At 42.3% G+C, this 15,506-nt stretch overlaps 1 protein-coding gene across 2 annotated transcripts in view; it reads left to right on the top strand.

Moving 5' to 3' along the window:
* The window catches only part of npas1 (neuronal PAS domain protein 1), a 63,871-nt gene that overhangs the window by 22,816 nt on the left and 25,549 nt on the right, over positions 1-15,506 (top strand). The window contains exons 1-3 of one of the 2 annotated variants that reach the window (XM_067594783.1): positions 2,298-2,399; positions 11,518-11,685; positions 13,098-13,336. In XM_067594783.1, coding sequence (XP_067450884.1) covers positions 11,591-11,685; positions 13,098-13,336 — 334 coding nt within the window. In that variant the 5' untranslated portion in view covers positions 2,298-2,399; positions 11,518-11,590. Of the gene's footprint in view, positions 1-2,297; positions 2,400-11,517; positions 11,686-13,097; positions 13,337-15,506 lie in introns of those variants that run through there. The other variant, XM_067594782.1, reaches the window with a different exon arrangement.

Raw genomic sequence — 15,506 nt, 5'->3', positions numbered from 1 at the left:
GCCTTATCCATTTTACATCTTGGAGGAATTTGGTTTAAACAATAATCTTATGGAATGGCTGAAGGTTATATATTGGTAGATTAATGTCCAGAAACATTTAGATTTTTAGGGGCATCAGGCAAGGATGCCCACTGTCTCCACTGCTGTTCTTACTGGCAATGGAGCTCTTAGCTCAGGTCTGGCATGATGCTACTTTATAAGGGAAATGTTGTAGTTTTTACTCCACTGAACGTATTTTTTTAAGTTATAATTACTTTGCAGATTAAGATTTTAGATACAAAGCATATCAGCTTTTAAATGTGATGTATTGTTATAGAAATGCTGCTTACATGGTAATGCATTAGTAATAATAATCCAGTAATATAATGTAAAATAATACACACTCACAGAGGCTGCATGAGTACTTCTAATATTTTAAGTGTATTTTGCTGATTAAACCTATGTACTTTTAAATATGATTTTGAATGTAGAACTATTATTTGTAATGGAGTATTTTTACACAGTTTTATTGCTACTTTTACTTCCTCCACCGACCACTGCTACAGTGTTGTTGTGTGAACGGCTACAAGGTAGAGTGTGTCTGTCTGCCAGTGTGTGTTCAGGTTCCCCTCCTGTCCTGGCTGCTTGTCTTGCAGCTGCTCACTTGTACAGTATGTGTGATATGGGGTTGTTTGTATATCTGCACTTGTATTACTCATATTTACACAGTCACATTTATAGGGACTCACCTCCCATTTAGGGAAGAAAGTGGGCAGTCCTCATAAGAAGAATGACTGCAGTCTTCCTTTGTTAAAATGCATAAAATGACCTATGTTCAAATTTACCTGACAAGGACCTCTTGTGGCCATGGGAAGGATGTCTTAAATGTATCAGAAGCAAAAGCAGAAGAAGTGTGGCAATATTATAGATTATAGACGACCTGGTGAACAAGTTGTGTGACTGACATGACAGAACATTGGTCTCTTTTAACTTTGACCACAATCTTTTTCTAACCTTTACCAAGTAGATGCTGTGCCTAAATATAACCAAACCTTACCAATAGTGGTGTCGGATCATAAAAATATTTCACTAATTTTTTCAGTCATTTTTGTAAAGGTTTTGGGCAGGCATTGACAAACAATATCTGACTACTGGTAGAGGTGCATCAGAAAACGCCCAGATGGGATGTTTTGGAAGACACTGACAAATGTCATGCTTTGTCATTAAGTTTAGAGGACTTGTTGGACAAAAATTCTCAAGGTATGCTATAACATTTTAGGGGTAGTTTTTTGGTTGTGGTTAGGTTTGGATAAGTCTCCAGGAATTAATATAAGTCAAAGCAATGTCCTCATAAGTGACAAAAACAAGTTTGTGTGTGTAGCAATGTGTGTTTGTACGGGACGGGAGTCACAGTTTACAATACATTTGGATGTGATGGAATCTCCCACTTGTTTCAGCCGTTCTCCCTCTCTCTCTCTCTCGCTCTCTCTCTCTCTCTCTCTCTCTCTCTCTCTCTTTTACTCCGGCTGCTAATCAGCATTTGAAAGGCAGCTTTGACAGTGAGAAAGAAAGTGGGGGGGGGGCACATAGAGGTGGGGGTAAACGAAAGCATGAGACACAGCGAGTTAGGGAGGGAGAGCCAGAGAGAGACTGAGGCGAGGGGCTGTACAAGCATGCCTTTTATATTTACTAGTGACTGAGAGAGAGAGAGAGAGAGCGAGAGAGAGAAAGAGAGGGAGCAGCTGAAGGCAGAGACAACTGGTGTGCATGGCTTTCCCAAGAGGAAATGAAAAGAAAGAAGCTCAGCGAGGAGAGTGAATGAGTGAGCGGGAGAGAGGAAGGGTGGGAGGGAGCATGCCGGCTGGAGAGAGAGCTAGAGAGAGAGAGAGAGAGAGAGAGGGAGCGAGAAAGAGATTCTCACACTGGCTGTGTCCTAATCTGAGTCCATCTCCAAGAAGCAGCGGAGCAGAGTGTTAGTGAAGTGAGTCTGAGAGCCAAGGAGAGCTACATCAGCTAGCTCCACTGACACACACACAAACACACACTCTCTCTCTCTTTCTCGCTCTCTCTCTTTCACACACACACACACACACACACATAGACACACACACACATACACACACTTGCAACGGGAGTCCACGATGTGTCCGGCTGCACGGCCACGGCTTTTGTGAAAGTGAGGGGATTGACGCTGCCCCTGTCCCAGCCCCCTTGGCTCACACACACAGTGTTTGTTTGCTGTGTTTAAGATCGAGGTGGTGGTGGTGGTGGTGGTGGTGGTGGTGGTGGGGTGGGGGGGGGGCACCGCCAGGGCAGAGCAGGGGCACCGGAGAGGAGAAGAAGAGGAGGAGGAAGAGGAGGAGAGAGACAAAGTGGATCAGATCAACAGCAGCAGACTGAACGCTGGAAATGCCCTTCAGGTGAGTAGATAATGGATCTAACAACTTATGCTCAACACACACACACAAACACAGCACGCATGCACACACATGCATGCTTGCATGTACACACACTTTCTCACTTTCTTAGTCTGAATCTTTTCATCGGACACACACGCTCATAAAGTTGTTGCCTTTTATCCGATTTGGGCTGTTGGATAAATTTAAGTCTGTTAATCTGTTGCCATGTCTTTGAAAAAAAATCTTGATACAGATTAAATCTTGTGTTTTATTGTAGTTTCTTAAATCTAAACCTGACATTGTTTTTTTCTTTCTCTGAGATAAAAAACAGCATGTATGAAGCTGTGATAACTTTTTGCTATGTCTCATTTAGGACAGAAGAGAAATGTTAGAGTTATTACTTTTATCTGACTAAATTGGTACAACAGCAATTAGTGGAAAGTTATTTATTTTTCTTAAAGTAAATAAACAATTAAGTGAGAATAAAATAATGTGAGTTTTATTTTAAAATTGAACTCTCCTCTACTTACTGTGCTCTCTTTTTACTGTGTGACAAAGTGTTACATGTTTGATTAAAGAAAATACATTATTTTGCACAAAAGCACAGATTTATGAATGTTTCATGTGATCCGATAATTAGTCCGATAATGTTAGCTCGCCCTTGAAAACACAATTCATCCACATGTGGCTTATTGCTTTTTTACACAAACTTTTGAGTGAATCTCATCCATTAAATTTTTGATTAACAATTTCAGTGCAAATATCCCAATCTTTGCTCTCCAGATAAGCCAAATAATTATGTGTATTTATGCTCTGTGCTAAATGACCTCAATCACAGCGGCCCACCACTTTCAGATAAATTGTATGTGCATGTGTGTGTGTGTGTGTGTGTGCAGGAGTTTGAGATATTGAAGCAGAGAGTGAGCGGCTGCGTGTCCGTCTCCACCTGCAGAGGCAGAATTGGTCACAGTTTACTGGCTCAGTAACATTCGGTGCCTTCAGGGTGTTTGCAGCAGGTGGTCCAAATTGGCAGAATGACTGTGACAAACGCAGAGTGTTCACTGCTGCTGTAAAGTAAATAACATCAAACCATCACATAGTAATTTTAGGTTTTCAGGGTTTTTTTTCATAATTTGTTGTTAGTGTATTTGGAGGCTTGTCACTTGAAGTAAAAATCAGTCAGAATAGTTTTTCACAAAGGGGAAAAGTGTGTGAGAATGCGCAAGTGAGCGTGTTCACATATACATCTTTCTATATATAGATGTATGTGTTAAGTGTTTGTGCGTGTTTCACATGCTCTTCCTGAATGTTGCTACAAACCTGTGTTGTTTGTTTGCTTTAAATTGTGCTGCGTTTTGTACGTCGCCAACAGGATCATTTGCACACACACCTGCTGAGATGGCAGGTGCTTCAGATAAATTCACACCAAATAACTACCTGCAGTATGGAATAACTCTTTCAGGCGTGTCAGGATGAGGTGTCAAAATGTTACTGTTAGTAAAAAGGAGTTTTTTGCAGTTTTTTTTTAGTTCCAAAATTTTAAAAATTTGACTTTAGTGTAGGCAGTGAGAGCTTCAGTAAAGATTGAATAGCGATACTGACATGAAACAGACCCGTGTCATCGCATTTGTGCATGGTACAGTTTGTGCCCCGGCCCACTGAGCCACTAAGCCTCTCCATCCGTTTCAGTTCTCGCATGTGCAGGACGCTTTGGTCGTGACCTACCTTTAGGCCTTTTTTATTAGACCCAGACGAAGGCTTCTTCTTTGGCTGGGATTTAAGGAGCTGCGGTTCATGCCAGCAGGCAACTGTGTGACAGACCATGACTTGCATTGCTTTATGAAAGTGAAAATGTTGGCAACGAAGTGTCCCGTTCAACGACTGCAGACTGAACGAAACTGAAGGAAATTTAATGAACGGTAGTTGGATCTGTTCTACAATCTATGTACTGTTGATGAGCATCACAGTATATTTTTCTGCCCATCAAAAATCAGCGCTTGGGTGTATTTCTGATGATGTTGTGAGGTCTAGTTTTTTTGCCACTACTTTTTGCAAAATTAACTAATAGAAGTCATGAATTCAGGGATACAACAGGGAGCAACCATGACAAAAAAGGAAAAGTACAATGACTTCATCATATTGCTTAATTTAGTAAATTTTCTTGCTTGGTAGACAGAAGCAGAAACATTTTTTTTTCATGACTCATTGACAAGTTTGCAAGTAGACAGATACCTAAGCTCACTCTCTCTCTTTCTCTCTTGATATTTTTGTCTCTCTCTGTTGCTCTCTTACACACACACACACACACATACACACACTAAGGTGGTCAGTGTCTGGTGTGTTGACAGACAGCCGCTCACACACTTCTTGCTCTCGCTGTGCGTGTGTGTATGTGTGTGTGTGAGGAGCGTTGACAGACAGTGTGTGAGTCTGTGACAGAGGGTGTCAGCGCTGTGTCAGGGAGATGTGTTTAGTGTCACACTCTGCTGACCTGATCTCCGGTCGGACTGTCCACTTCGGCCCCGCTGTGGCTCCTTACATAACCCCCGCTGTCATTCACACACCGGCCTGAAGGGATCCACCAGCCTGTGCATACACACTCATACACACACATGCATCTACTTAGTGACGTGCACACAAAGTATGTACGATGTATAGGCATCCTTTCACCTTCTAAACTTGATCTCAGCTCAGGTGATGCTCTTCCCCACTGTCACTCTTTGTTCTTCTTCATATTTCCTCTCTCAGTATCTAAATTATTCCATGACGCAGAAGTTACATAAATGAACGCTACAGTATATCTGGAAATATTCAAACACAGCGTTGTGCTTCAAGCAGTGAGTGGGAATATAGTATGAGACCAGTGGGTATCCTGGTTTCCCCAGAGTGCTACAAGACACCTACACAACTTGTGCAATTCTTATCAAGAGTTTGACACTGTTCTGAACTTTGACATGTCCATCATGCTAATTGATGTGACTGTATTAGCATGTAGACTTCTCTGTGCTTGTGTTCAGAATGAGAGAGTGCTTTTATGTCCTGTATGTGTGTGTGTGTGTGTGTGTGTCGGAGAGAGTGAGTGACCCTGTGTGCTGTGCTTTGGCCTGTGGTTATTTGGAGGTCAGTGCTGATGTGGTCCCTGCCTGCGGGAGTGGATTTACCATCTTCAGCCTTATAGAGAGCTGCATCCACTTAGCTGACTCTTCCACATTCAGAGGGAGAAGTTCCGTCTCCCTTCTACCTTTACTGTTTGTTCACTGATAACTTTTTACAATTTTGGGGAATATTTGAAAATCAAAAATACTCTATATGAATATTATATAATATTATTAGTGATTGCCTGATTCTGTTGTTGTCTTTTTTGATTCTCTTGTAAGTCCCTCGATACTGGGGTTGAGGTATTTGACTCCAGAATAGATTGCACCTCTTTCCAGCACAGATATTGAAAGTGTCAGGGACTTTTTTGACTTTTTTTTTTTACCCAATTATTTTTGAATTTATTAATTTAATTTCACTGGTGAACCGTTTTAATGTTTAGCTCATCATTTTGAAGTTGAAATTTACCCAGTATCATGCTGTAACTTCTCCCGTTTATCCTGTGTGTCCTCATGCCGAGTGTAGTTTTAGTAGCAGGAGAAACTAACCACAGAGAGTTTTGTATTACTTCTGATATTGGCTTGACAGATTTTATAAAAGCATATAAATTTTATTTTTAGTGAATGCACTTGTCTACTCTGTTTGGACGAGTTTGTATATCCGGCTTCTCCGGCAGCGATAAATAAGATGTTACCATGTTAGTCCGTAAAGCTCTGAAGTAGGCACGTTGTTGCAGCTTATGGAATAAAGTCTGCATCCTTCTTCAAGTTATTAAACTTGTGGTGCAGCTTAAATGTTTTTCATCACTTTCAATACTGAGCGCAGATTGACATCCAGTTTATTTGAGAAAAGTCACTTGAGAGAATAGTTAATTTTTCAGGTAAATACAGCATGTATATTATAGGTCCTGTGCGCTGATCATTTCAACTTGATATTTAATACCGTGCAGGTGAAGTGGAGCATTTCTTTTGTGTATATATATACAGGCTGAGGTAGACGGTAATTATGACAGGCATGGATTGGATTCTCTGTAGCTCCATGCCCGTGAGGAGTGGACATCAAAGCACGGCTCACCAAAGCCCTCTGTAATAAAAGAGGAGGAGGAGGAGAAAGATATTGATTACCAAGGGTGAACATTAGCAAATCTCTTTCTCTCTCCTTTTTTTCATCTATGTCTTCATCCGTCCATCATTTCTCTCCCCCCCCGTCTCTCTTTCTTACTGCCTGATTTGCCTCTATCTCCCTCTACTTATGCTCCCTCCATCCCCCATCTCCTCTCCAGCCCCCCCTCACACTCCCCCTCTCTAATCATTTATTTATCGCTGATCTCTTTATTCTGTATTCTTCCAGTTTAGGGACGGTCCACACTGTGACTGTACGGTTGTATGGCTGTTATCATCATTCCTTTACACCTTTCTTGAACCCTCCTCTTCCTCCTGATCACCGCAGAGATACCTGGGGGCGGGCGGGGTCACACTGGTCCAATCTAACGCCATATTGATTCCATTAGATAATTAATGACCCAGGCAGGGGCCAGGGAGGAGCAAAGAGGGGGTTAGAGGAGAGGGGGGGGGGGTGAGGAAGATGGGAGAGGCGAAGGGGATGGAGGAGGGAGAGAGGAGGAGGGGGACGCCAGGGCCCTTGAGAGTTGGAGAGAACCTTGGGTTGGGAATGATCCAGAGTCGTCAAGGTCAACCGCACCCGGCGCTCCGATACGGAAGCAGAATGCCGAGCAAGTCGGAATATGGAATACTGAGAGAGAGAGGGGGAGAGATCTTCATGTCCAGCAGCTGTCGATTGATCAGAGGCTGAAAAATTGTACATTAAAAAGTCTTTTGACTTCCAAATCCTGAGGTCCAACCAGGGCCGTAATGCATGATAAGTAGTTTTCAGCCCTCCAACCAGAATACCAAACTTCATCTCCCCAGACGCTCCAGACACTCATTTACAACTACTCAACAACATGAAAGGCAAGATAGAAAACTAGCTACATCAAATATTCTGTTCATGTTATTTCCAACCATGTTTTCTACATCTTCCATGATATTGAATGTTCTCTATTTGATAAAATATTATTCACAAGAATATCTTACATCGCTGTTGTATGTGCGCACCAGTTTTACCTTAAGTTGAATTAAAGTTAAGTGGGGGTTGGAGAAAGAGAGAAGAGCTGTCTAAAAAACTGTTCTCAGTAAACATTTATTTGAGCAAGCACTGCATAATGACCAGAGTGAGTGCTACACATATTTTTGTGTTCAGGGGAAAACCTTTTATTTGCAAAATGTCAACTTACTCTTAGGATTTTCTGCCTTTATTCGACAGTGGTCAATTGAGAGGTGACAGAAAACAAGGGGAGAGAGAACATAACAAAGGTCCCCGACCAGAAATGAATGGGGGACATTTGGATCAGAGTATTTGGTACATGTCTTAACCACTAGACCACCAAATGTCAGCTTTTAAGCAAGACAACGGCCTCATTCACTGTATTTTTTTAGTGAAAAGGAAAGCTCAAGCTCATAGATCCTTCTAATTCTTCAGAGGATGTCAAAAATAATAAAAATCCTCAGATCTGGTGCTATTCTATTATTCTTTTTGTTATAAACCTATACAAGTCTTGGTCCAGCTCTTTACCTTTGCATGATAGCAGCATCCATATCGTGTCCAGTGGGCTATGAGAGCTCCTCTGCCGCCACATTGACAGTCTTGGCCAGGCTCTGTATTGGGCCCCAGGGGTTGGGGAGATGAGGCATAAAACAACCATGTCTCTACCTAGGGGAGCTGGTGGCATGGCAGTGGGGCTATTGTCTGTCTGCGTGCTGTTTGACTTAAATGTGTTCATTTGCCTGATGCCTCTGACTCCCTACGGGGAGGGGCGGCTCGGGGAGAGGAGGGGCACGCTAACGAACCTCTGACAGCTGGAGGCCCTAATTAAACGTCCCCACTGAAAATAAACAGAGCAGGAGCCAAGTGAGCAGCCAGAGAAAACGCACGGCAAACAGCGGCTGTGAGCGCTCGCCGCAGTGCCCTCCTCTCTGTTGCTGTTGAGACCGTGCCAAGAGAGCATGGCTCTATAGGGTAGGGGTCTCAAACACACACTTACACATATACACACACATACACCACACTTATGAATATTTAGCACTGCAGCAACACATTGTGAACACCTGCGGTCACACTTGATACAGGTTGATCTCTACAGCTGTGGGCTCAGTATATTTTTACTCTGAGTGCTCTCTGAAGTCACACTTTCCTTTTCCATATATTTCCTACTGTGCCATTACGGAATAAGCCGACTCACTTCTATTGAGCGGATTGTTCCACGCTGAGTGTCTGAGATGACACGTCTGACATTCAGTCTGTTGTGCTGCTAGCTAGCTGGAGCATTAGCAGTCAAAGTGGCAGGGTCCATTTGGGTGAGTGCATTAATGGGCCGCCCAACCTGCGACAAGGTTATGAGGCTGATTGAATAATTACTGTGGAGGCCCTTGTCCATTACGCCCCTGTGTCTGCCCAGATAGAGGGAGTAGAGAGAGATGGAGAGATTGTTCGAGACAGAAAGATGGAGGGAAAGATTAGATAAGCACAGATAGGGTCAATGAAGAGATAAACATATAGGTAAGGGATGGATAAAGAGTGTGTATGTGTGTGTGTGTTTGTGAGGCAGTGAAAATTTGAGAGTAAATTGTTTCCTGTCTGTGTCTCCTTTTGATCTCCCCGTCCTACTGTACGCAGCCTACAGTAATTTGGCATGTAGGGCATTTATCCAGGTGAGATAGAGAAGGTGACAAAGGTGAAGTTGTTAGACAGAGGTGCACTGCCCTCTGCTCGACCCTGTCTTCCCTTCACCAGACTCTCTGAAACGAGGACTGTCAATGTTGCAGACTGGAAGCTTGAAGGAAGAAGATATAGGCTTCCTATAGTCAAATGATTACAGTATATTCTGCCAATTTAAATGTCCTGAGAAGAAGTTAAGTCTACATCTGGAATATTAACTAGATTTAATAAATTACCAACTCTATGAGTCTCCTACCGACTTAAATACACAGATATGGCAGTCAACTTTAGAGTAACATTTCTGAATCCCATATAACTTCATGGTAAAGAGCTGCAGGTTACATTTTCATGTAGTGCAGCCACTTTTTAACCATGCTAGCAGCGTGGTTTAGGAATGACAATGACTGGTGGTCAGTCAGTCCACCACTTTGCTCAAGACGGAAATATCTCAACTTATTTGATGGAGTTCCATGAAACTTTGTACAGACATTCATGGTCCCCAAAGGATGAAGTCTGCTAACTTTGGTGATCCCGACTTTTCATCTAGCTCCATCATCAGTTTGTGTGAGGTTTGTTTATGCCCGGATACTTGTAAAAACTGATGATATTCCCAGCTCATTAGCAAATGTTAACATCCTAACATGCTAAACAAAGATGATGAACATGGTAAACATTATACCTGCTAAACATCAGCTTGTTAGCATTGTCATTGTGAGCCTGTTAGCATTCTGACATTAGCATTTAGCTCAAAGCAATATTGTGTCTAAGCCTCACAGGGCTGCTAGCATCTTTTTTAGTGGCCATTATGGTTGAAGGAGATATCGGGAGGTAGCCTACATTTTCATAATATACCCACTTCTTAAGTTTCCACTGAGGCCAATCTTTCAATTGCTGACCTAGGAGCATGCTAGTGATAAAAAGCATACATTTTTGCTTTACTATCGCTGCCTAAATACAGAATAAAACTACTAAAGGTGCGCGAATAACCCAATCTCTCCAATACAATAAATCCTCTCAGTGTCAAATCCTGCATTGACTCTGCTGCCTTTGAAATTGGTCTAGGAGTTTTTCATGCATACATTTTATGTTGGGCTGTTTTAACTCAGATTTGTGAAATGATATCTGCCAAACCTGCCCAGCTTCTGCTGACCCCTCTTAGCCAAGGTCAGCATAGCCATGCTCAAACTTGAGACATAATCCATTTTGTACTGCCCCGGCAAAGCTCTTCTGACTTGATTGTGCTGACCCAGCCAGGCCAAAGAAAGAGAGAGTTAGAGAGCGAGAAGTGGAAAGACAGTGAGAGAGAGAGGGCATCTCAGGCCCAAGGGCATGACACCACGGTGCTTGGGGCCACACTAGCCCTTTAAATGTCAACACAGCACAGAGGGGAGGGAGATGGGTGAGGAGCGGAGATCTGTTTGAGGATGAGGAAGAATATTGGCAACTTCCACCACAGGAGGTACAGTGTTGGTAGACTGGCAGAGGGCAGCAATAGATGTGGGAGAATAGGCAGCGGACTGCGTGTCTCTTCTTTGGAGATGTTTGCTTCAAACTCCAGTCACAGCCAAGTCTGATTATTCTCTCAGGGAAGAGGGCAGACATTTGGAGATCTGTGATTTTCAGTTTAATTGTGACTTCAAAGGAGGCTCAGTGTTTTGTCTCATGTCTATTACCTTGGGAACAGCCTCTGACCTTTATGTGGGGAGGTACATACAGTACCTAATTGCTCTCTCTTAAGCTTATGTCTTTCCTCCTTCTCTCTTTCTCTCTTTCTTTCTTTCTTTCTTTCATTCTTTCTTTCTTTCTTTCTTTTTCTTTCTCCCCCACACTCTCTCGCCACAGAATTAGGTCCTCCAACTTCGACAAGCTTTTTCAGAAATGCAATTTTTCAGATAGATGAAGTAAAAAATCATAAGATGAGTTTTCATCCAAGCATTTTAATGCAAATACTCTATCAAATTAAAAAGGCTGAATGGAAACTGCAAATGGAGATAAAATGTCATAATGTATCTTTTATTGGAAAAAAAACCTCTTCACGGTCACTCCCGGCTTAGGGTAAAAAGTATACTTTGTTGAAAAATAAATGTGATGGAAACACGTTTATTCATTAAAAAAATGAAAGGCTCCCTAAAACGTTCACGACTTTTTATAGCTATTACATGTATTGGTGAATGAGAATATTTTATGTGCATTACAAGGACACCTTTCTTAATTCACTGGCTCTCTTTTCCTCTTTCTCTCTCTTGTACCCTCTCTTATGGATCTCCAGGTCTGAGTCTGTCACGTCCTCAGCCAATCAGAGCCTTCGTTAACAGAGGCGTCGGCACGTGATTGGGAGAAGGATGGCAACCATGCCGTTTGTCAGTGAGGGGAAGTGTGTGAGCGTGGAGTGGGATTTCTTGCAAGGACTGCTGGCCAAGCCTCCCACCCTGCCCTGGTGAGACACGAAGCACACACACACACACACACACACACACACACAAAGTGGCTGATACTGTATAAGCCTGCGTGCATGCCAATGAATTAATCTGAGCAAGGTGAAATCCATACATTAACACCCTTGTACACACTGACAGCCTGAAGAAGAATTTCCTATCAATGAAACACAATCCAGAAGACATAAGCCTGTTCTCCTTGGTGCCACGCATAACCTGTATTGTTGCTCACCTGCCAATCCTGTCAGACCCGTGAACCCCCCTCCCCTTAGTGGGAGATTAAGTAAATTTGGCTGGAATTATTAATGGGCAGTCATTTACAGGCGGATATAAAAACTAAGCAGAATCAATGTGTGTGTATTGATTGTTCTTGGTGGCTGGGGTCGAGGCAGTATAATAATGAGATGTTACAGAGGCTGGCAGCATGAGTCCACAGCACACACACACTCACACACACACAGAAAAACACACTGTTTACACTTATTAGAGAATAGCAAGGAGAAATACAACAGCTGTGTCAGCTGATTAAGATGTAAACATATGTACACACCCTATGTGCATGCTTTTTCTTTGTTCTTTTCTCTCTCTCTCTCTCGCTTTCTCACACAAACACACACACACACACAATACTGGTGGTCTATCTTAGGATGAGAATCAACAACACAGACACGAGGGTGAAATGCTGCTTCAATCCCACACACACACACACACACACACAGATTCACACACACACACACACACACACACACACACACACTTTATTCTTCCGCAGCACCGACACAAATTGTGAAGTGGCTGTGACAACATAATTCCACCACTCAGGCCCCATTGAGGAGAGTCAATACCCAATCAGAAAGACAGGCTACCTGAGCCCCGGCCCCCCTCTGTCACTCTGCCCCTCCCTCTCCTATTGATCCCTCAATCACGGCTCCAGCTCACCAGCCCGGGACCAGATGAGAGAGAGAGAGAGAGGGAGAGGGAGAGAGACGGAGGGAGGGAAAGTGAGAGATAGGCAGAGAGATTGTGTGTGTGTATGTCTGTGTGTTCACGTATGGATTTTGGAGCAAATGGCATTATTAGGACTCTGCTCAGCCAGATAGAAGAGGGGAGTTTGTCTGTAATTACCAGGCCAATCTGCAAGTGATGGGTCAGAATGGAGATTGTTTCACTTGAATTGCAGGAGCCATTACCATTATATGTATTTATGAAATGAGTTTTTCAAGATTGATGCTTGGATCATTTATACAGAGCATGGATCAATCAACAGGTGGTCACTTAAATGGCTACTATGTGATACCCTCACCAGTTTCATCTTACACAGTGCTGATTCATACTGTTTCTCTGCCCTTTCTTTCCTCTCCTCTTTGCTCCCCCTTTGTCTTTTTGTAATACACCCTCCCTGTTCACCTCTCAGTCTTCAGAACCTGCGTAAAGAGAAGTCTCGCAATGCGGCTCGTTCGCGGCGGGGGAAGGAGAATTTCGAGTTCTTTGAGCTGGCCAAGATGCTGCCTCTGCCCGGGGCCATCACCAGCCAGCTGGATAAAGCCTCTGTCATCCGGCTGACCATCAGCTACCTGCACATGCGCATCTTTGCCAGCCAGGGGGACCCGCCCTGGAGCCCTCTGCTGGAGGGAGACAGCAACTGCAGCAAAGGTGAGCGAAAGAGACACACCCAAAAGGAAAGATTAAAAATGGTTCACCTAAATTCACTGTAGATGAAAAAGAAATAATTTTTTTTTTACATACAATAAGAGAATACATTCTGTCTCATGACCACAGTAATTTTAAAAATCCTGGCCACTGTGCAAGTATGCAGAGTTAAATGAAACATGGTTGCGATGGATCATTTCTCTGCTGATGATTCATGCAATTCAGCCTATAAGAAAATTATACAGCAGAGATGAATATGTTGATTTGTGTTGCCAATGAACACAAACCGCTGAAAATCTCATGTTTAAACTCGCATCTCTCCTTCAATCAGAAGCAATCCTCAGCTGTCTGATCTGCCCACTGATACTCCGCCCACAGAGACACCCAACACCACAAAAATTCATTTTGGCCTAGGACAATTACCCAGTCCTCTATTAGTGACCGTAATTACTTGTGTATGTGAGCACGTGCTCAACCACCAGCCTGTAAACATACATTCATGGGCGCCTGGTTATGGGGTTCTGGGGGTCCTCTGCCAGAAAAAAAATTGTAATTTAAAACAAATTTCCTGCATTTCTACACCACCTAACCTCTTGGATTAAGTCAAGAAACAGCCACCTGCACTAGTCTAGATTAGTTAGATTGGGGGTGCTATGAAAACCAAGAACAGTATATAATTGGGTGGATCAGGACAGGGGATGATTATTAGAAGAATGGCTATTTCCTATTTACGGTATGAGAGGAGAGGGAGAGACGCTGTGCTGCTGCTGGAAGAGCTGCTGACTGAGATTAGTCTGAGCAGCATGCATGGGACTAAATTACAATATAATAGATTTGTGTATATTTCTCGCTTTCCCCCTGATGGTCTGAATAACTCAATGCTGCACGGTGCTGCTGTTGCACTATGCTGCTCTGTTTTGTCTGTCCATGCGCTGTCAGTGTCCCCTTTGCGCGCCACGATGTTATCAGTTATGAATTTGTTTTTCACTGCGTGAGAAAATGGACATGTGGTGTGAGAGTGTGTAAAAAGAGTCAATTGCATGAGTCTCACAGTCAATGCATGAGAGTTGACAGCCCTTTTAATAGCCACATTACATTTAAAAGAGCCGACTGATTTGGCTCCTTCGTGAACGTCCCATCTCCACAGTTGAATCATGTCCAATCAGTGAGCTAACGTTAGGTGGGCAGGCTGGCAAAGTTAGCTAACGTTGACTTGCAATTTGGTTTGACATTTTGGCAAGAGTACAATTTTTTAGTTAATTTAAAGTTTGCCTGGAGTCATTGGGCCATGCAGGTTCATTCAACGTATGCTGGCCTATATTTTCCTATGTTCTATTTTCAGTCAGTGATCACAGTTAAGCTGAATGGCATGTTTCTCACCTTGGTAAACAGTCAGATTCCTGTGTGGATTGACAGACTGTGACTGACAGCCAAAGCATGCTGTGGCAAAGGATCAGCAACAGGTTCGACTGAACTAACTTAAAGGGTGGTCCAAAAATGTGTGATTTTTTTATTACTTGTTTTAGTCAGTTGCTGAAAATGTCCATCATTTAGTTGTGTCAAATTGGAGTACCTTACCAGCACTCAGATTATTGTCTGTTATGACCTGTTATATACAGCTACAAGTAAAGTAGAAATTGTTTCAGTTATTATCTATTATTTCAGTTGATTGAGTCTTTCTTTTTTTGGGGAAACATTACATAAGTGAAACATAAATGTCCATCACTCAGTTGTTCATCATCAAAAAGTTGTGTCAAATTGGTTTACTCACTTCACTGTCAACCTGTTAAACAAATAAATTAATTTTACAACGTTTTGTGTTATTCTGACATAGATTTAATATTTTTTTAACTTTACCTAAAGAAAACAATGACCACTTATAGTGACTTATAACCAGCTTGTAATGTATTATATCTACCTATGCCTCAGGAATTCCATTACTTCACTTAAAGCACCCAATCACCACTTAGAGTAAATTATAATCACATTATAATGCATTATAACAGTGATTATAATGTATTACAACTATGAGAATTATAATACATTATGATCCTTGCAAAATTATGAAGCAATTATGAAGTATTATGATATTTGACCTGATTATAAAATACTTTATAATGTGTTATGATTATTATTATAAATTATTATGAATATTTATGAGTGCTTATAACTA

This window comes from Thunnus thynnus, chromosome 7, assembly GCF_963924715.1.
Source record: "Thunnus thynnus chromosome 7, fThuThy2.1, whole genome shotgun sequence".
NCBI lineage: Eukaryota > Metazoa > Chordata > Actinopteri > Scombriformes > Scombridae > Thunnus > Thunnus thynnus.
This window is presented reverse-complemented; position numbering and strand designations above follow the sequence as displayed.